At 38.2% G+C, this 19,028-nt stretch overlaps 1 protein-coding gene across 4 annotated transcripts in view; it reads right to left on the bottom strand.

Moving 5' to 3' along the window:
* Positions 1-19,028, bottom strand: part of kaznb (kazrin, periplakin interacting protein b) — a 272,644-nt gene that overhangs the window by 79,842 nt on the left and 173,774 nt on the right. For all 4 annotated transcript variants that reach the window (XM_061888872.1, XM_061888862.1, XM_061888896.1 and 1 more), the window contains one exon: positions 7-114. In XM_061888872.1, coding sequence (XP_061744856.1) covers positions 7-114 — 108 coding nt within the window. The remainder of the gene's footprint in view (positions 1-6; positions 115-19,028) is intronic.

Here is a 19,028-nt window from a genome sequence, read left to right as displayed (position 1 = left end):
ACGTACCTTTGCCCAGCGAGCATTCGGGGGAGCCGAAGTCCATCAGGCTGGAGATCTCTGCAGGGTAGCACATGTCCGTCACCAGCATCTTCTGTCTGTGATGCACTGAAGCGTCTGAAAAAGAAGGTCAGTCAGTGGAGAGGAAGGCAACGTTCATGCTTCAAGTAAGAGAAACACGTCTTTTTAAAGAAACACAGCACACACAAATCTATATTGCCAAAAGTATTAGGCCACCCATCCAAATGATGAGAATCAGGTGTCCTAATAACTTGGCCCGGTGTATAAAATCAAGCACTTAGGCATGGAGACTGTTTCTACAAACATTTGAGAAAGAATGGGCCGCTTTCAGTGATTTCCAGCGTGGAACTGTCACAGGAGGCCACCTGTGCAACATATCCAGTCGGGAAATGTGCTCGCTCCTAAATATTCCAAAGTCAACTTTATTATAAGAAAAGTGAAGAGTTTGGGGAACAACAGCAACTCAGCCACCAAGTGGCAGGCCACGTAAATAGACTGAGAGGAGTCAGCGGATGCTGAAGCGGCGTAGTGCAGAATAATTCCCGCACCGTCAGTTGCTACAGAGCTCCAAACTTCACGTGATCTTCCAATTAGCCCACGTACAGTACGCAGAGAGCTTCATGGAATGGGTTTCCATGGCCGAGCAGCTGCATCTAAGCCAGGGGTAGGGAACCTATGGCTCGCGAGCCAGATGTGGCTCTTTTGATGACTGCATCTGGCTCTCGGATAAATCTGAGCTGACGTTGCTTAACACGATAAGTAATGAATAATTCCACTTGTTAAGAATAACGTTCAAAACATAAAAAAATTCTCATGCATTCGTTTTTCTACCGCACCTGTTCAAGAAGTTGCGTTAATGGTAAGAAGTTATTTATTTCGTATCAATTAGTGTGGGGCTCGCCCTCCTGGGGGTTCCTCGGACACCCAAGCACCGACATGAGATCCTGTTTCAGGGTTACAATATTGTTTTACTTTTCAATAAGTCTCTCAGTTGCTTTCCAGAAATTGTATTTTTCTCTTTCGTTCCCGCTTGCGCTCTGGCTCCAGCCCCAACCCCAACCCTGTCTCTCCTCCTGGCTGCTGCTTATAACAGAGCGACAGGTGATTAGAAAACAAGGCCCAGGTGGGCCATCTACGCACCTGTCGCTGGTTTCCAGGCCGGTCCTGGCATATCCCCAGTTCGCTGCAGGCCCGCAGGCCACGCCTCCTCCACAGTTAGCTTCAGAATAACAAAGAATAAGATACCTAATATACTCTAGAAATGTTGGTCTTACTTAAAAATGCACACGTTTAATTCTGTTCGGTGTTAAAAAAAATATTGTATAGCTCTTACGGAAATATATTTTAAAATATTAGGCTTTTTGGCTCTCTCAGCCAAAAAGGTTCCCGACCCCTGATCTAAGCCGTACGTCACCAAGTTCAATGCAAAGCGCCGGGTGCAGTGGTGTAAACCACGTCACCACTGGACACTAGAGCAGTAGAGATGTGCCGAGTGTGAAATTTGGTGGAGGAGGAATTATGGTGTGGGATTGGTTTTTCAGTAGTTGGGCTTGTGTAGTGGAACATTTCTGTCCTAGGGTTACCTCTAAACTGAATGCATTGGGAGGGACACGACATAAGAGATCAAGTCACCCTGACCAAGTTGAACATTGGACAGTTACATAAGTTGTTATGCTACAAATTAGGCCATCATGGAGCATATAAATAAGAAGGGAAGACCAAGCCTGATGTGCGCTCTTATTAATTCCTTTCACGAAGGTGCATCATCTTTCGTCTCATGTAATTAATTTTGATTCAATCCAACTTTGTACTATCTGATTGTGAGTAATTAAACCTATTGTAACAAACTCTCTATTGTTGCTGTTTAAGATTCGGCATTTCTACCACATAAAATTGGCGTCACGGACAGGATGCAACCACACTTGGCCTCCTAGTTCAAGTGAAAGGAACTTTGAATGCTCCAGGATACCAAAACATTTTGGACGATTCCATGGGATGGCACTTCAAGTTCATATGTGAGTAAAGGCAGGTGGCCAAATACTTTTGGCAATATAGTGTACATTATAGGAGTGTCCTGATCCCTAATTGACAAACAGTACGGTGCACCCAAAAAGTATTCACATTAGTTCACTGCGGAGGGGGGACGTGGCCTGCGGGCCTGCAGCGAAGCAAGGTGTGCCAGGACCGGCTTCAAAATCAGCGACAGGTACGTAGATGGCCCACCTGGGCCTGGTTATCTACTCACCTGAGAGGGTTGGAGTGGGAGTTGGAGCGAGAGCGACAGACATAAACCTTCTGCTAAAAAAACTAATGGAGAACGCTGAAAATAAACCAGCATCAAACCCCGAAACTTGAGCTTTCATGTCGGTGACTGGCAAGCTTATTCTCATAATATTGTGACTTTTGCCTTTATTTTGCTAATACTGTGATTGCCATTTTTTTTCAAACTATTGTGACTATGTTAAAAAAAAAGGGTTTATTAGAAATGTATACTGATTTATTTCTCAGAAAATGTTACGTTTATTCTTATAATATTGTGAGTTCATCCTGAGTCATTCGCACTGATGTTTTTCTCATTAAAAAAAAACACCTTTAAAAATACATGTAATAAAAAAATTTTGGGGAAAAAAATGCATAACATTTACAAAATATTGTTACTATAAAAGTGATAATAATTACATGTACTGTATAGCTCAGTTTTGAACCATGACTTTAAAAAATAATTTCAAAATAATTTTAGTGCACTATCAAATAAAATAAATAAATTTTTTTGTGAATAGAATAATAAAATATGAAACAGAATGCTTGAAAGAGATGACAAGTAATCAATGTTTAACCTTATTGAGCCGAGATGTGTTTGTGTAAATTATAAAATCACACCGAGAGCTCCCTCACTTTTCCATCTCCTCAGACTTTAAATCTCTTTTATGAACGACAAATTCAGGCTATTGAAGCAAAAAAGTGTGTGTAAAAGTGTCAAAACCTGAGTGCAGTGTGCGGTGAAATACTCACAAAGACTACTTTTTTTTTTTTTTTTTTTTACAGCCTAACAAAGTGACTTTCCCATCTCTCCTGAGGGAGACATTGAAAGTAAAGCTTTGTGTCGTATTTCTTTTTATACCACCCAGAATAAACCCAAATCAAGGAAAAAAGGATTTTTTTTATTTTTTTATTTTTTTTATCTGCTTGGAGCTGGAAAACTTTTTTATTTTTATTTTATCTCTACGAGTGTTTTATGTGAGTGTGTGCTCACGATCAATCAATGCTGCCATTACATCACATTAGGAGGCTGCAAGGACCCACATCAGTCCCCGCGGAGACAAAAAGCCCCCTCAGGGACACACCCATTACTCTGCAGGGGAGGAAGAGGAGGAGGAGGAGGAGGAGGAGGATGCTTCCCGCTCAGGATGAACAATTTTTAGGAGGACGACGCTGAAAGTCTTTTTACTTTCTTCATTAGTGTTGTTTGCACTCAAACGCCTCATTTACTTTAAGACCTTGGATTCTCACTTTCTTTTACACTGAAACTTTGTGTTCGCCATCCCAGAATAATCATTCTAACTTATGGATTTAATCATGGAACCAATGTTCATTATTTCCTATTAAAAGCTGGAATAAAATACCCTAAAATATATTGTATAACAATATAACAAAATATTTGTTAAAATATGGACATAATGCATGAATAAATTAATAATAATATTTATGATTGTTTTTATCAATTATTCTGTGAGTGTATTGGAAAAATAAAAGAAGTATTCAAAAATAAGAATTATAACAAAAAGTACATTGATCAACATTTTCAATTTCAAATACTAATTATTTGAATATTAATTATTTGAACTTGAAAATGTTGATCAACGTACATTTTGTCATATTTCTTATTTTTGAATACTTGTTTTATTTTTCTAATAAACTCACGGAATTGATTAAAAAAATTATACATATTATAATTTATTCATGCATTATTTCCATATTTTAAAAAAATATTTTGTTATATTGTTATATAATATATAGTTCATTTTAGAGTATAAATATTGAACATTGGTTCCATGATTAGATCCATAAGTTAGAAAGATTATTCTGGGATAAAAAGAATTATATAAGAATTATAACAAAAAGTATGTTGATCAACATTTTCAAGTTCAAATAATCAATATACAAATAATTAATATTTGAACTTGAAAATGTTGATCAACGTACTTTGATATAATTCTTATTTTTTAATACTTATTTTATTTTTCCAATACACTCACATAATAATTGATAAAAAAAAATTAAAATATAATTATAATTTAATAATTAGAATAAGAATTATAACAAAAAGTACGTTGATCAACATTTTCAATTTCAACTACTAATTATTTGAATATTAATTATTTGAACTTGAAAATGTTGATCAACGTACATTTTGTTATATTTCTTATTTTTGAATACTTATTTTATTTTTCCAATAAACTCACAGAATAATTGATTTGAAAAATTATAAATATTATAATTTTTTCATGCATTATTTCCATATTTTTAAAAAAATATTTCGTTATATTGTTATATGTTATATAATACATTTTACAGTATAAATAATGAACATTGGTTCCATGATTAGATCCATCAGATAGAATGATTATTCCGTGATAAAAATAATTATATAAGAATTATAACAAAAAACACGTTGATTAACATTTTCAAATTCAAATAATTAATATTCAAATAATTAATATTTGAACTTGAAAATGTTGATCAACGTACCTTTTGTTATATTTCTTATTTTTGAATACTTATTTTATTTTTCCAATAAATACTAATTATTTGAATATTATTTGAACTTGAAAATGTTGATCAACGTACATTTTGTTATATTTCTTATTTTTGAATGCTAATCTTATTTTTCCAATAAACTCACAGATTATTTGATAAAAAAATTATACATATTATTAATAATTTATTCATGCATTATTTCCTTTTTTTTTTAAATATTTGGTTATATTGTTATATGTTATATAGTACATTTTAGAGTATAAATAATGAACATTGGTTCCATGATTAGATCCATAAGTTAGAATGATTATTCTGGTATTAAAATAATTATGTAAGAATTATAACAGAAAGTACGTTGATCAACATTTTCAAGTTCAAATAATTAATATTCATAAAATTAATATTTGAACTTGAAAATGTTGATCAACGTACTTTGTTATAATTCTTATTTTTTAATACTTATTTTATTTTTCCAATACACTCACAGACTAATTGATAAAAAAATTAAAAATATAATTTTAATTTAATAATTAGAATAAAAGTTATAACAAAGTACGTTGATCAACATTTTCAATTTCAAATACTAATTATTTGAATATTAATTATTTGAACTTGAAAATGTTGATCAACGTACATTTTGTTATATTTCTTATTTTTGAATACTTATTTTATTTTTCCAATAAACTCACAGAATAATTGAATAAAAAAATATAAATATCATTAATAATTTATTCATGCATTATTTCCATATTTTCAAAAAATATTTAGTTATATTGTTACATGTTATATAATACATTTTAGAGTATAAATAATGAACATTGGTTCCATGATTAGATCCATAAGTTAGAATGATTATTCTGGGATAAAAATAATTATATAAGAATTATAACAAAAAGTACGTTCATCAACATTTTCAAGTTCAAATACTAATTATTTGAATATTAATTATTTGAACTTGAAAATGTTGATCAACGTACTTTGTTATAACTTTTATTTTTTAATACTTATTTTATTTTTACAATACACTCACAGAACTGATAAAAAAATTATAAATATTATTAATAATTTAATAATAAGGATAAGAATTTTGACAAAAAGTACGTTGATCAACATTTTCAAGCTCAAATAATTAATATTTAAATAATTAATATTTGAACTTGAAAATGATGATCAACGTACTTTGTTATAAGTCTTATTTTTTAATACTTATTTTATTTTTCCAATACACTCAAAAAATAATTAATTAAAAAAATATTACTAATCATTTATTCATGCAATATTTCTTTTTTAAAATATTTTGTTATATTGTTGTATGTTATATAATATAATTTAGAGTGTTTTGTTCTATGATTAAAACAATATATGGGTTTATTCGAAATGTATACTGATTTATTTCTCAGAAAATTTTGCGTTTATTCTTATAATATTGTGACTTCATCCTGAGTCATTCACACTGATAATGTTTTTCTCATTTAAACAACAAACAACTTTAAATATACATGTAATAAAACAATTAATACAAATAAGAATTATAACAAAAAGTATGTTGATCAACATTTTCAATTTCAAATAATTAATATTCAAATAATCAATATTTGAACTTGAAAATGTTGATCAACGTACTTTTTGTTAGAATTCTTATTTTTTTAATACTGCTGAAATCCATGATAACGTTGCTTGGATGACAACATATGTTGCTCCAAAACCTGTATGCACCTTTCATCATTAATGGTGCCTTCACAGATGTGTAAGTTACCCATGCCTTGGGCACTAATACACCCCCATACCATCACAGATGCTGGCTTTTGAACTTTGCGCCTATAACAATCCGAATGGTTATTTTCCTCTTTGTTCCGGAGGACACCACGTCCTCTGTTTCCAAATATAATTTGAAATGTGGACTCATCAGACCACAGAACACTTTTCCACTTTGCATCAGTCCATCTCAGATGAGCTCGGGCCCAGCGAAGCCGGCGGCGTTTCTGGTTGTTGTTGGTAAATGGGGTTTGCTTTGCATAGTAGAGCTTTAACTTGCACTTACAGATGTAGCGACCAACTGTAGTTACTGACAGTGGTTTTATGAAGTGTTCCTGAGCCCATGTGGTGATATCCTTTACACACTGATATCGGTTTTTCGGTGCAGTACCGCCTGAGGGATCAAAGGTCTGTAATATCATCGCTTACGTGCAGTGATTTTTTTCCAGATTCTCTGAACCTTTTGATGATTTTACTTACCGTAGATGGTAAAAATCCCTAAATTCCTTGCAATAGTTCGTTGAGAAATGTTTTTCTAAAACTGTTCGACAATTTGCTTACAAAGTGGTGACCCTCGCTCCATCCTTGTTTGTGAAATACTTAGCATTTCATGGAAGCTGGTTTTATACCCAATCATGGCACCCACCTGTTCCCAATTAGCCTGCACACCTGTGGGATGCTCCGTATAAGTGTTTGATGAGCATTCCTCATTTACTTTATCAGTATTTATTGCCAGCTTTCCCAACTTCTTTGTCACGTGTTGCTGGCATCAAATTCTAAAGTTAATGATTATTTGCAAAAAAAAAAAAAAAGTTTATCAGTTTGATCATTAAATATGTTGTCTTTGTAGCATATTCAACCGAATATGCTACAGAATCATTGTATTAAGTTTATATTTACATCTAACACAATTTTCCAACTCATATGGAAACGGGGTTTGTAGGTAAAAAAAGATTAGCAAATAATTGTATTTTGTTTGTTTTTTTACGATTTACACAATGTGCCAGCTTCACTGGTTTTGGGGTTTTTGCATAGCAAGAATATGACCACAGAAGTTTGCAAAAAATAATACTTGCACTAATACATTTATACAATATTTTTTGCTGCAGGGAATTGTAAGATTGTTTCCACAGAATGCTAAAGACTAAACAAAGACATCATCCATCATACTGGCAGAGCAGATGTAGGATTTGGAGCCATTATCATTGGAGCTCAACTGATGATAAAGCACAGCCCGCATAATAAATGCGAGGAATTAACAACACGACTTAATCCAACATAAACGCCTCAATGTTATTTTTTTTTTTTACTGCCACCGCTTCCTTTGCATATCATTAAAATCATGTCAAAGGAGCAACAGAGGGTTACTAACGATGACAGTTTGCCTGGCAGGCAATCGAAGTTAAAAGTGCGACGGTTGGAGCAAGCATACGTGACATCATCTGGTTGAGGGTCGCATCTGGTCAAGGCCGTTCTGGCCCAGGCCCACATGACCATGGCTGGACCACGGCAGCGAGATGAGGGCGGGCTTTTAAAAGGGGAAGATTAAGCAGGAAAAGCTGCCGCTGGAAAAACTCCAGCTTGGGGGGGAAAAAAAAAAAAAAAAAAGAAGCTGCCAAAGCTGCAAAAATGTCAGTGTTTTGACCGGAAAACGTGAGATCAAAAGCCTGGGAATGGACACATGCCAAGTTCTTTTATAAGACATTTTGTTTTTTTTCTGGGGTTGGAAGTTTAATAACGGGTAGACTGGTAATCTTTTTAGAACAAAAGAAGCTGATTTTAGAGCAATTATTTTGCATCGGGGGGGCCAAATTTAGAGAAAAAAAAATGTGTCAGGGCGCCGGTATTTCTACAAACCCTGTTTTTATATGAGTTGGGAAATTGTGTTGGATGTAAATATAAACAGAATACAATGATTTGCAAATCTTTTTCAACCCAATTGAATGCACTACAAAGAAAATATATTTGATGTTCAAACTCATGAATATTTTTTTGCAAATAGTAATTAACTTAGAATTTAATGGTTGCAACAGTTGCCAAAGTAGTTGGGAAAGGGCATGTTCACCACTGTGTTACATCACCTTTTCTTTTAACAACACTCAATAAACGTTTGGGAACTGAGGAAACTAATTGTCAGAGCATTGAAAGTGGAATTCTTTCCCATTCTTGTTTTATGTAGAACTTCAGACTTTCAACAGTCCGGGGTCCCCGCTGTCGTATTTTAAGCTTCATAATTCGATGGGAGACAGATCTGGACTGCTGGCGGGCCGGGAAAGTACCCGCACTCTTTTTTTTTTACAAAGCCACGCTGTTTAAACTCGTGCTCAATGTGGCTTGGCATTGTCTTGCTGAAATAAGCAGGGGCGTCCATGAAAAAGACGGCGCTTAGATGGCAGCATATGTTGTTCCAAAACCTGTATGTACCTTGCAGCATTAATGGTGCCTTCACAGATGTGTAAGTTACCCATGCCTTGGGCACTAATGCACCCCCATACCATCACAGATGCGGGCTTTGAACTTTGCGTCGATAACAGTCAATCAATCAATGTTTATTTATATAGCCCTAAATCACAAGTGTCTCAAAGGGCTGGACAAACCACTACGACATCCTTGGAAGAACCCACATAAGGGCAAGGAAAACTCACACCCAGTGGGGCGTCGGTGACAATGATGACTATGAGAACCTTGGAAAGGACCACATATGTGGGCAACCCCCCCACTAGGGGACCGAAAGCAATGGATGTCGAGCGGGTCTAACACGATACTGTGAAAGTTCAATCTATTGTGGATCCAACACAGCCGCGAGAGTTCAGTTCAAAGCGGATCCAAAACAGCAGCGAGAGTCCCGTCCACAGGAAACCATCCCAAGCGGAGTCCGATCAGCAGCGTAGAGATGTCCCCAACCGATACACAGGCGAGCGGTCCATCCTGGGTCCCGACGAGTGGTCCATCCTGGGTCCCGACTCTGGACAGCCAGTACTTCATCCATGGCCATCGGACCGGACCCCCTCCGTAAGGGAGGGGGGGACAGAGGAGAAAAAGAAAAGAAGCGGCAGATCAACTGGTCTAAAAAGGAGGTTTATTTAAAGGCTAGAGTATTCAAATGAGTTTTAAGGTGAGACTTAAATGCTTCTACTGAGGTAGCATCTCAAACTGTTACCGGGAGGGCATTCCAGAGTACTGGAGCCCGAACGGAAAACGCTCTATAGCCCGCAGACTTTTTTTGGGCTTTAGGAATCACTAATAAGCCGGAGTCCTTTGAAAGGAGATTTCTTGCTAGGACATATGGTACAATACAATCGGAAGATAGGATGGAGCTAGACCGTGTAGTATTTTATACATAAGTAGTAAAACCTTAAAGTCACATCTTAAGTGCACAGGAAGCCAGTCTGGATGGTTCGCTTCCCCTTTGGTCCGGATGACACGATGTATGATATTTCCAAAAACAATTTGAAATGTGGACTCGTCAGACCACAGAACACTTTTCCACTTTGCATCAGTCCATCTTAGATGATCTCTGGCCCAGAGAAGCCGGCGTCGTTTCTGGATGTTGTTGATAAATGGCTTTCGCTTTGCATAGTAGAGCTTTAACTTGCACTTACAGATGTAGCGACCAACTGTATTTAGTGACAGTTTTTTTTTTGAAGTGTTCCTGAGCCCATGTGGTGATATCCTTTAGAGATTGATGTCGGTTTTTGATACAGTGCCGTCTAAGGGATCGAAGGTGATAGTCATTCAATGTTGGTTTCTGGCCATGCCGCTTACATGGAGTGACTTCTCCATATTCTCTGAACCTTTTGATGATATTTTGGACAGTAGATGTTGAAATCCCTAAATTTTTTGCAATTTCACTTTGAGAAACGTTGTTCTTAAACTCTTTGACTATTTGCTCACACAGTTGTGGACAAAGAGGTGTACCTCGCCCCATCCTTTCTTGTGAAAGACCGAGCATTTTTTGGGAAGCTGTTTTTATACCCAATCATGGCACCCACCTGTTCCCAATTAGCCTGCACACCTGTAGGATGTTCCAAATAAGTGTTTGATGAGCATTCCTCAACTTTATCAGTATTTATTACCACCTTTCCCAACTTCTTTGTCACGTGTTGCTGGCATTAAATTCTAAAGTTAATGATTATTTGCAAAAAAAATTGTTTATCAGTTTGAACATCAAATATGTTGTCTTTGTAGCATATTTAACTGAATATGGGTTGAAAATAATTTGCACATTATTGTATTCCGTTTATATTTACATCTAACACAATTTCTCAACTCATATGGAAACAGGGTTTGTAGTTTTAATAAAAAATATTGTGGGTGCGGCTTAAATTGTAAAATACGGTAAGTGAACATATTTTTTACACTTGCAAGGTCTTAACAGTCCATGGATGTTTCAGGATGGCAGCAGTTTGATCCTGTAACGGACTATTATTCCTAACTCCATGACTTTCAATGGGGACAACAGTGTTGACCAGCATCCCCCAACAAAGTTTTGAGGCTCCGCTGAAGATGTTCTTGAAGTTAAAAGGAGGGAATGCGCACAGTGATAAAAGATTGAAGGATTCCAGCGAGACAAGGACTCATCAAGCTGCATAGTAGAAAGAAACATAAACGCTCCCTTCGGAGTCGGGAAGGAGGGCTGCCGGGATCTTTTACGGTCCGATGCTCTGCACTCGTTAGAAGGAGCCAGCGTATCAATAATACAACTAAAACTAGCTTGTTAGCTCCTCTCAGACAGGACGGCGGAACCTGCACAAGCTCCGTTCAAACTGAATTTGTTATATCGCACTTCCGACACGCCGCAACATGAAAAAGAGAGAAACACTGCGTGCATATCGAGTAGAAAGTGCCAGAAAATGAGCAGAGCAAGCAGCAAAGAAACAAGCTACAATTAAAGGCCTACTGAAACCCACTACTATGGTCTGATAGTTTATATATCAATGATGAAATCTTAAAGGGGAACATTATCACAATTTCTAGGGGTGTAACGGTACACAAAAATTTCGGTTTGGTACATATCTCGGTTTGGAGTTCACGGTTCGGTTCATTTTCGGTACAGTAAGAAAACAACAAAACATAAATTTTTTTTGTTATTTATTTACCAAATTTGTAAACAATGGCTTTATCCTTTTAACATTGGGAACACTATAATAATTCTGCCCACGTTAATCCACATTAAACTGCCTCAAGTTGTTGCTTTGATTAAATAAAATGAAAAAAACCTTTCTTCTATATATAAAAAGTGCAACATTAAACAGTTTCAAGTCAACTCATCATGCTTAATTTATTACAGCATTGGGGAAGCCTGTAGTTGCCTTTTATTATGTAAATTTTGTATTTTTATCAACATGTGATAGCAGGGACACTGCTATTCAAAACTAGGCTGCTACATAACTAATGATTCATGTAACTATAGCTGAAAAAATAGTACAATTGCAATAGGAGAGACTATCCATCCATTTACTGCCGCTTATTCCCTTTTGGGGTCGCGGGGGGCGCTGGCTCCTATCTCAGCTACAGTCGGGCGGAAGGCAGGGTACACCCTGGACAAGTCGCCAGCTCATCGCAGTAGGAGAGACTATTCATCCCTAAACACAATGGAGTTCAATGAAATAACAGACAGACAGGGCGGCATAGCTCGCTTGGTAGAGTGGCCGTGCCAGCAACTTGAGGGTTGCAGGTTCGATTCCCGCTTGTGCCATCCTAGTCACTGCCGTTGTGTCCTTGGGCAAGACACTTTACCCACCTGCTCCCAGTGCCACCCACACTGGTTTAAATGTAACTTAGATATTGGGTGTCACTATGTAAAGCGCTTTGAGTCACTTGAGAAAAAGCGCTATATAAACATAATTCACTTCACTTTGCTGCCCCTAAAACACACACACACACACACTCGCTCGCTCGCTCGCACGCACGCACGCACGCACGCACGCACGCACGCACGCACGCACGCACGCACGCACGCACGCACGCACGCACGCACGCACGCACGCACGCACGCACGCACGCACGCACGCACGCACGCACGCACGCACGCACGCACACACACACACACACACACACACACACACACACACACACACACACACACACACACAGCAAAATGAGCTAACGTTACGCTAAAAGCTAATTAGCCCTCACCTCAAGCCTATACTGTGAGCTAGCTGAGCAGCAGTTTAAGTTTCTAGATAGATAGATAGTACTTTATTGATTCCTTCAGGAGAGTTCCTTCAGGAAAATTAAAATTCCAGCAGCAGTGTACAGAGTTGAGATCAATTTAAAGAAAAAAGTAAAAAGTAAATAATGGGGGTTTAAAAGGAAAACAAAATAGAGAAATATTACAAAAAGAATAAAAACAATGGGAATAACAATATAACAGTAAAATAAGAATATAACAAGACAAAGTAGGCAGTAGTGACCATGTTATGAAAACGTATTGCACTGTTAATGTTTTGCATCCCCTGTCATTCTAATACCCCCCGTCCCCCGTCCCAGAGAGGAGTTGTACAGTCTAATGGCGTGTGGGACAAAGGAGGTCTTGAGTCTAGAAGGTCAACGGGCTCATAGTGATGTTAGTAATAGTTGTGACTAGGAAGTGTTTAGTATAATTCGGGTAGAGTGCGCTGCTCCCCTGCTAGACGAATATCTCTGCTCGACGCTAAAGCATTGACTACATCGTTCTGAAGTCTGAATAGGCACTGCTGATTGGCTGTTACATCGCCCTGAATACGCACTGGTGATTGGCCTTGTATGTAACCAATCAGATGGTTGTGTGGGCGGGACAATGCTTGCTGCTGATACAGAGCCACAGAGGCAGAAAGCAGAGCAGCTTGTGAAGACTTCTGCTTCTAAACTCGTTCGGTACGCCCGCATGCCGAACCGAAACCCCCGTACCGAAACGGTTCAATAAAAATACACGTACCGTTACACCCCTTGTTAAAACCAATAAAAATCAGTTCCCAGTGGCTTATTTTGTTTTTTTAAGTTTTTTTCAAAATTTTACCCATCCCGAAATATCCCTAAATAAAGCTTTAAAGTGCCTGATTTTCGCTACCTGTGAAGCCATCGTCCATTTTCCCGTGACGTCATCCAGTGATGCCAATACGGATAGCACCGCAAGATATAGCGACATTAGCTCGGATTCAGACTCGGATTTCAGCGGTTTAAGCGATTCAACAGATTACGCGTGTATTGAAAAGGATGGTTGGAGTATGGAGGCAGATAGCGAAAACGACATTGAAGAAGAAACTGAAGCTATTGAGCGAATAGCTATTGACGCTATTCGGCCATGTCTCCCTTAGCATCGCCAGTAAAATGTGCAGACCAACGATCGTAAGTTTCGCATCTTGTGACACTGGCTCAACTTAAATCCGTCGATCGGTAAGTGTTTGTTTGGCATTAAATGTGGGTGGAGGGAAACGCTGGATGTAAATATAGTTTCAAATGTACATACAGCTAGCCTAAATAGCATGTTACCATCGATTATAGCATAAATATGTTAGTATCGATAAGCTGGCAGTCATGCCGCAACCAAATATGGCTGATTAGCACATACAGTGAGTCAACAACATCAACAAAACTTTTGTGATTTTGTTGACTTTATCGTTGGAAATGCATCTGCAGGTTATCCATACATCTCTGTGTCATGTCTGCCTTAGCATCGCCGGTAAAATGTGCAGACCAACGATCATAAGTTTCGCATCTTGTGACACTGGCGCAACTTAAATCCGTCGATTGGTAAGTGTTTGCTAGGCATTAAATGTGGGAAACGCTGGATGTAAATATAGTTTCAAATGTACATACAGCTAGCCTAAATAGCATGTTAGCATCGATTATAGCCTAAATAGCATGTTAGCATCGATTAGCTGGCAGTCGTGCCGCGACCAAATATGTCTGATTAGCACATAAGTCAACAACATCAACAAAACTCACCTTTGTGATTTTGTTGACTTTATCATTGGAAATGCATCTGCAGGTTATCCATACATCTCTGTGCCATGTCTGCCTTAGCATCGCCCGTAAAATGTGCAGACCAACGATCGGAAGTTTCGCATCTTGTGACACTGGATCAACTTAAATCCATCGATTGGTAAGTGTTTGTTTGGCATTAAATGTGGGTGGAGGGATACGCTGGATGTAAATATAGTTTCAAATGTACATACAGCTAGCCTAAATAGCATGTTAGTGTAACCGAGGGTTTATGTAAGTCGCCTTAACGGTATCACACTACAAAATAACAAACACGGAGGCTCCAGTTTCACACGAGGACCACTTTATTTTCGTTACTTTCAAAAACCTCCGCTCCACTCGAAGATTACATAATTTCCGTTCCATTTACCTTCAAAATAAGAGCTCAAGGCGTATACTGTATAACAGGAACTAAACATAACAAAGAGGCAAACCATAAAAATAGGTTACATAAGCATCGATTAGCTGGCAGTCATGCCGCGACCAAATATGTCTGATTAGCACATAAGTCAACAACATCAACAAAACTCACCTTTGTGATTTCGTTGACTTTATCGTTGGAAATGCATCTGCAGGTTATCCATACATCTCTGTGCCATGTCTGCCTTAGCACCGCCGGTAAAATGTGCAGACACTCCGGCACATTTAATGGGGGTCTGGCGGCAGATTTATTTGACTTTATCGTTGGAAATGCATGTGCTTTGAGTGTCGCAGGATATCCACACATTCTTGCCATCTCTGTAGTAGCATAGCTTTCGTCGGTAAAGTGTGCGTAACAAACGACTGACCATTTCGTCGGCTTTCCCCACACCCTCGTATTTTGAACAAATTTCGCCCAATTTCTTGTCACTTTTGCATCTTTGGGCCAGTGGTGCAACTTGAATCCCTCCCTGTTAGTGTTGTTACACCCTCCGACAACACACCGACGAGGCATGATGTCTGCAAGGTTCCAGAAAATAGTCGAAAAAACGGAAAATAACAGAGCTGTGACCCGGTGTTTGTAATGTGTTTGAGAAAATGGCGTAATTATTACTTAGGTGACGTTACGTTCTGACGTCATCACTTCGAGAGCGATAAATAGAAAGGCGTTTAATTCACCAAAAATTAACCCATTTAGAGTTCGGAAATCGGTTAAAAAAATACATGGTATTTTTTCTGCAACATCAAGGTATATATTGACGCTTACATAGGTCTGGTGATAATGTTCCCATTTAACATTGCAACACATGCCAATACGGCCGGTTTAGTTTACTAAATTACAATTTCAAATTTCCCGTGGAGTTTCTTGTTAAAAACGTCGCAGAACGATGACGAGTATGATGACGCGTGTTTGTGACGTCTCGGGTTGGAGGGGATATTTCAGCCCAGCACCACTCACGGCTAAAAGTCGTCTCTTTTCATCGCATAATTACACAGTAATTTGGATATCTGTGTTGCTGAATCTTTTGCAATTTGTTCAATTAATAATGGAGACTATAAAGAATAATGCTGTTGGTGGAAAGCCGGTGTTTCTTTGTTTGTTGTGAAGCTTTAACACAGAGCGGTCAAGCGAACATGTTTCTTTACGTCAACCAGCAAGTTTTTGGATGGGAAAATTGTGATATTAAGTCGGCTTTTACCGGCGACTTCAGTGGATTACGTGACCTCCTCCTGCAGCTCAAAAAAGGCAGCTGTGATCTTGGCTCCTCGGCTTCTCTCAGAGATACTGGCGTTCACCGCAGCCATCTGACTTTCAGGTATGACTTTGCAATCTCACTAAAACACTATTAAAAAAATAAGCAGATAAGGGATCTTCCAGAATTATCCTAGTAAACGTGTCTAATTACATCTGGAGCCGTCGCCTTTTCATTTTTTTTTTGTGCTTCACTCTAACTTTCCTCATCCACGAATCTTTCATCCACGCTCAAATTAATGGGGAATTTGTCGCTTTCTCGGTCCGAACAGCTCTTGCTGCTGGAGCTTATGATTATAAACAATGTGAGGATGTGAGGAGCCCTACAACCGGTGACGTCACGTGCACATCGTCTGCTACTTCCGGTAAAGGCAAGGCTTTTTTATTAGCGACCAAAAGTTGCGAACTTTATCGTCGATGTTCTCTACTAAATCCTTTCAGCAAAAATATGGCAATATCACAAAATGATCGAATATGACAGAGTGGACCTGCTATCCCCGTTTAAATAAGAAAATCTCGTTTCAGTAGGCCTTTAAAACTCCATTTGACCATTTTAATTTGACAAAATCTTTTGGTTGTTCATTTTGGAAATGTGCACTATTAAACTTCACTTTGGGGATAAAAAAAAAATAAAGAAGGCAACACACAAAAAAAATCTAATAAGAGAGACAAAGACTAAAAACGTTAATTATCACACTGTCCCCTGTGCTACTTTAACCTCTTTGGGACTAATTAACGGTGCAGTTTGGAAGCCAGCCCCAAATTCATTTTCCTCAAGCCAAAAACTATTTAAAAAAAACAATAAAAAAAAAACACCAGTAACCATTGCCACATGACCCCAGTAGTGGTTCAACACAAGGATTCAACAAAACACATTTATCACAATTACAAGCTAAACGCTGTCAAACCCAGAACGCAGGGATTGGTGGGCATGGCTTATCCGAGGTCATATAGAAATATATGTAGTGTTCATCAATAAAAAACAATAAACAAGAAAACAATTAAAGAACAAATAACGGTTTGAATTAGTCCAGGTTATCGGGGACTGTTATTACTGACGGACAGGTGTCGCGGTATGACTGCGGCCAGGCACGTAAGAAAATCCTCGTCTCCCTGGCAACGTCTCTGTCGCTTTTATTCATTTGCCGCTTTTCCACTAATGCAGGGGTAGGCAACCCAGAATGTTGAAATAGTCATTTTGGACCCAAATAACACAACGCTGTGGTGGTTCAACAGAAGGATTCAACAAAACACATTTATCACAATTACAAACTAAACATTGTCAAACCCAGAACGCAGGGATTGGTGTGCATGGCTTTTCCGAGGTCATATAGAAATATACGTAGTGTTCATCGTGGGAGGCAATGAAAATTAAACAATAAAAAAAACAAAGAACGGTCTGAATTGGTCCAGGTTATCGGAGACTGTTGTTACTGACGGACAGATTTCGAGGTGTGACTGCAGCCAGGCACGTAAGACGACCCTTGTCTCCATGGCAACGTCTCTGTCGCTTTCAATCATTTGCCGCTTTTCCACTAATGCAGGGGTAGGCAACCCAGAATGTTGAAACAGTCATTTTTGGACCCAAATAACACAACGTGGGGTGGTTCAACAGAAGGATTCAACAAAACACATTTATCACAATTACAAACTAAACATTGTCAAACCCAGAATGCAGGGATTGGTGTGCATGGCTTGTCCGAGGTCATATAGAAAAATACGTAGTGTTCATCATGTGAGGCAATGCAAATTAAACAATAAAAAAAAGAAATAACGGTTTGAATTGGTCCAGGTTATCGGGGACTGTTATTACTGACGGACAGGTGTCGCGGTATGACTGCGGCCAGGCACGTAAGAAAACCCTCGTCTCCCTGGCAACGTCAGTCGCTTTTACTCATTTGCTGCTTTTCCACTAACGCAGAGGTAGGCAACCCAGAATGTTGTAATGGTCATTTTGGAGCCAAATAACAACGCTGTGGTAGTTCAACAGAAGGATTCAACAAACACATTTATCGCAATTACAAGCTAAACATTGTCAAACCCAGAACGCAGGGATTGGTGTGCATGGCTTTTCCGAGGTCATATAGAAATATACATTGTGTTCATCGTGTGAGGCAATGCAAATTAAACAATAAAAAAAAACAAATAACGGTCTGAATTGGTCCAGGTTATCGGAGACTGTTGTTACTGACGGACAGGTTTCGAGGTGTGACTGCAGCCAGGCACGTAAGACGACCCTTGTCTCCATGGCAACGTCTCTGTCGCTTTCAATCATTTGCCGCTTTTCCACTAATGCAGAGGTACGCAACCCAGAACTTTGAAAGAGCCATTTTGGACCCAAATAACACAACGCTGTCAAGCGCCATTCATATAAAACTAATGCACTAACATTAAACTGTTTTATATATATATATATATATATATATATATATATATATATATATATATATATATATATATATATATATATATTAAAAGCTCAATCATCAGCCAAATTTCTATCATGTATGTGGTATCATATAAGTGCAGTTTGGCAGAACACCAGCTTCAATATTATGGGGGGGGGGAAAAACAAACATGGACCTGCAGGCTGCAAGTTTGAGACCCCTGCTGTATTAAAGAGTGAGTAATTGTGCAACGTAAAAAAAATCTGTGATGCTTGTGGAATTGTATCCGGCTGCATTATATCGTAGTGACTTTACAACAAATAAAACAGAGAGTGACCTTGCACAGCTACTCACATACCAGCTCGTGCGACAATAAGCGTTAAATCTTTAAGGTCATTGGCTCCCTGCTGACTCAGTTCTTTCACGCCGCTGCAAGATGGCCATCCGCACTTAGTCTTCTTCAATGTTTTGCA

The sequence above is a fragment of the Nerophis ophidion genome, linkage group LG02 (assembly GCF_033978795.1).
Source record: "Nerophis ophidion isolate RoL-2023_Sa linkage group LG02, RoL_Noph_v1.0, whole genome shotgun sequence".
Taxonomy (NCBI): Eukaryota; Metazoa; Chordata; class Actinopteri; order Syngnathiformes; family Syngnathidae; genus Nerophis; species Nerophis ophidion.
Note: the sequence above shows the minus strand (reverse complement) of the source record. Positions and strands in the feature narration are given on the sequence as shown.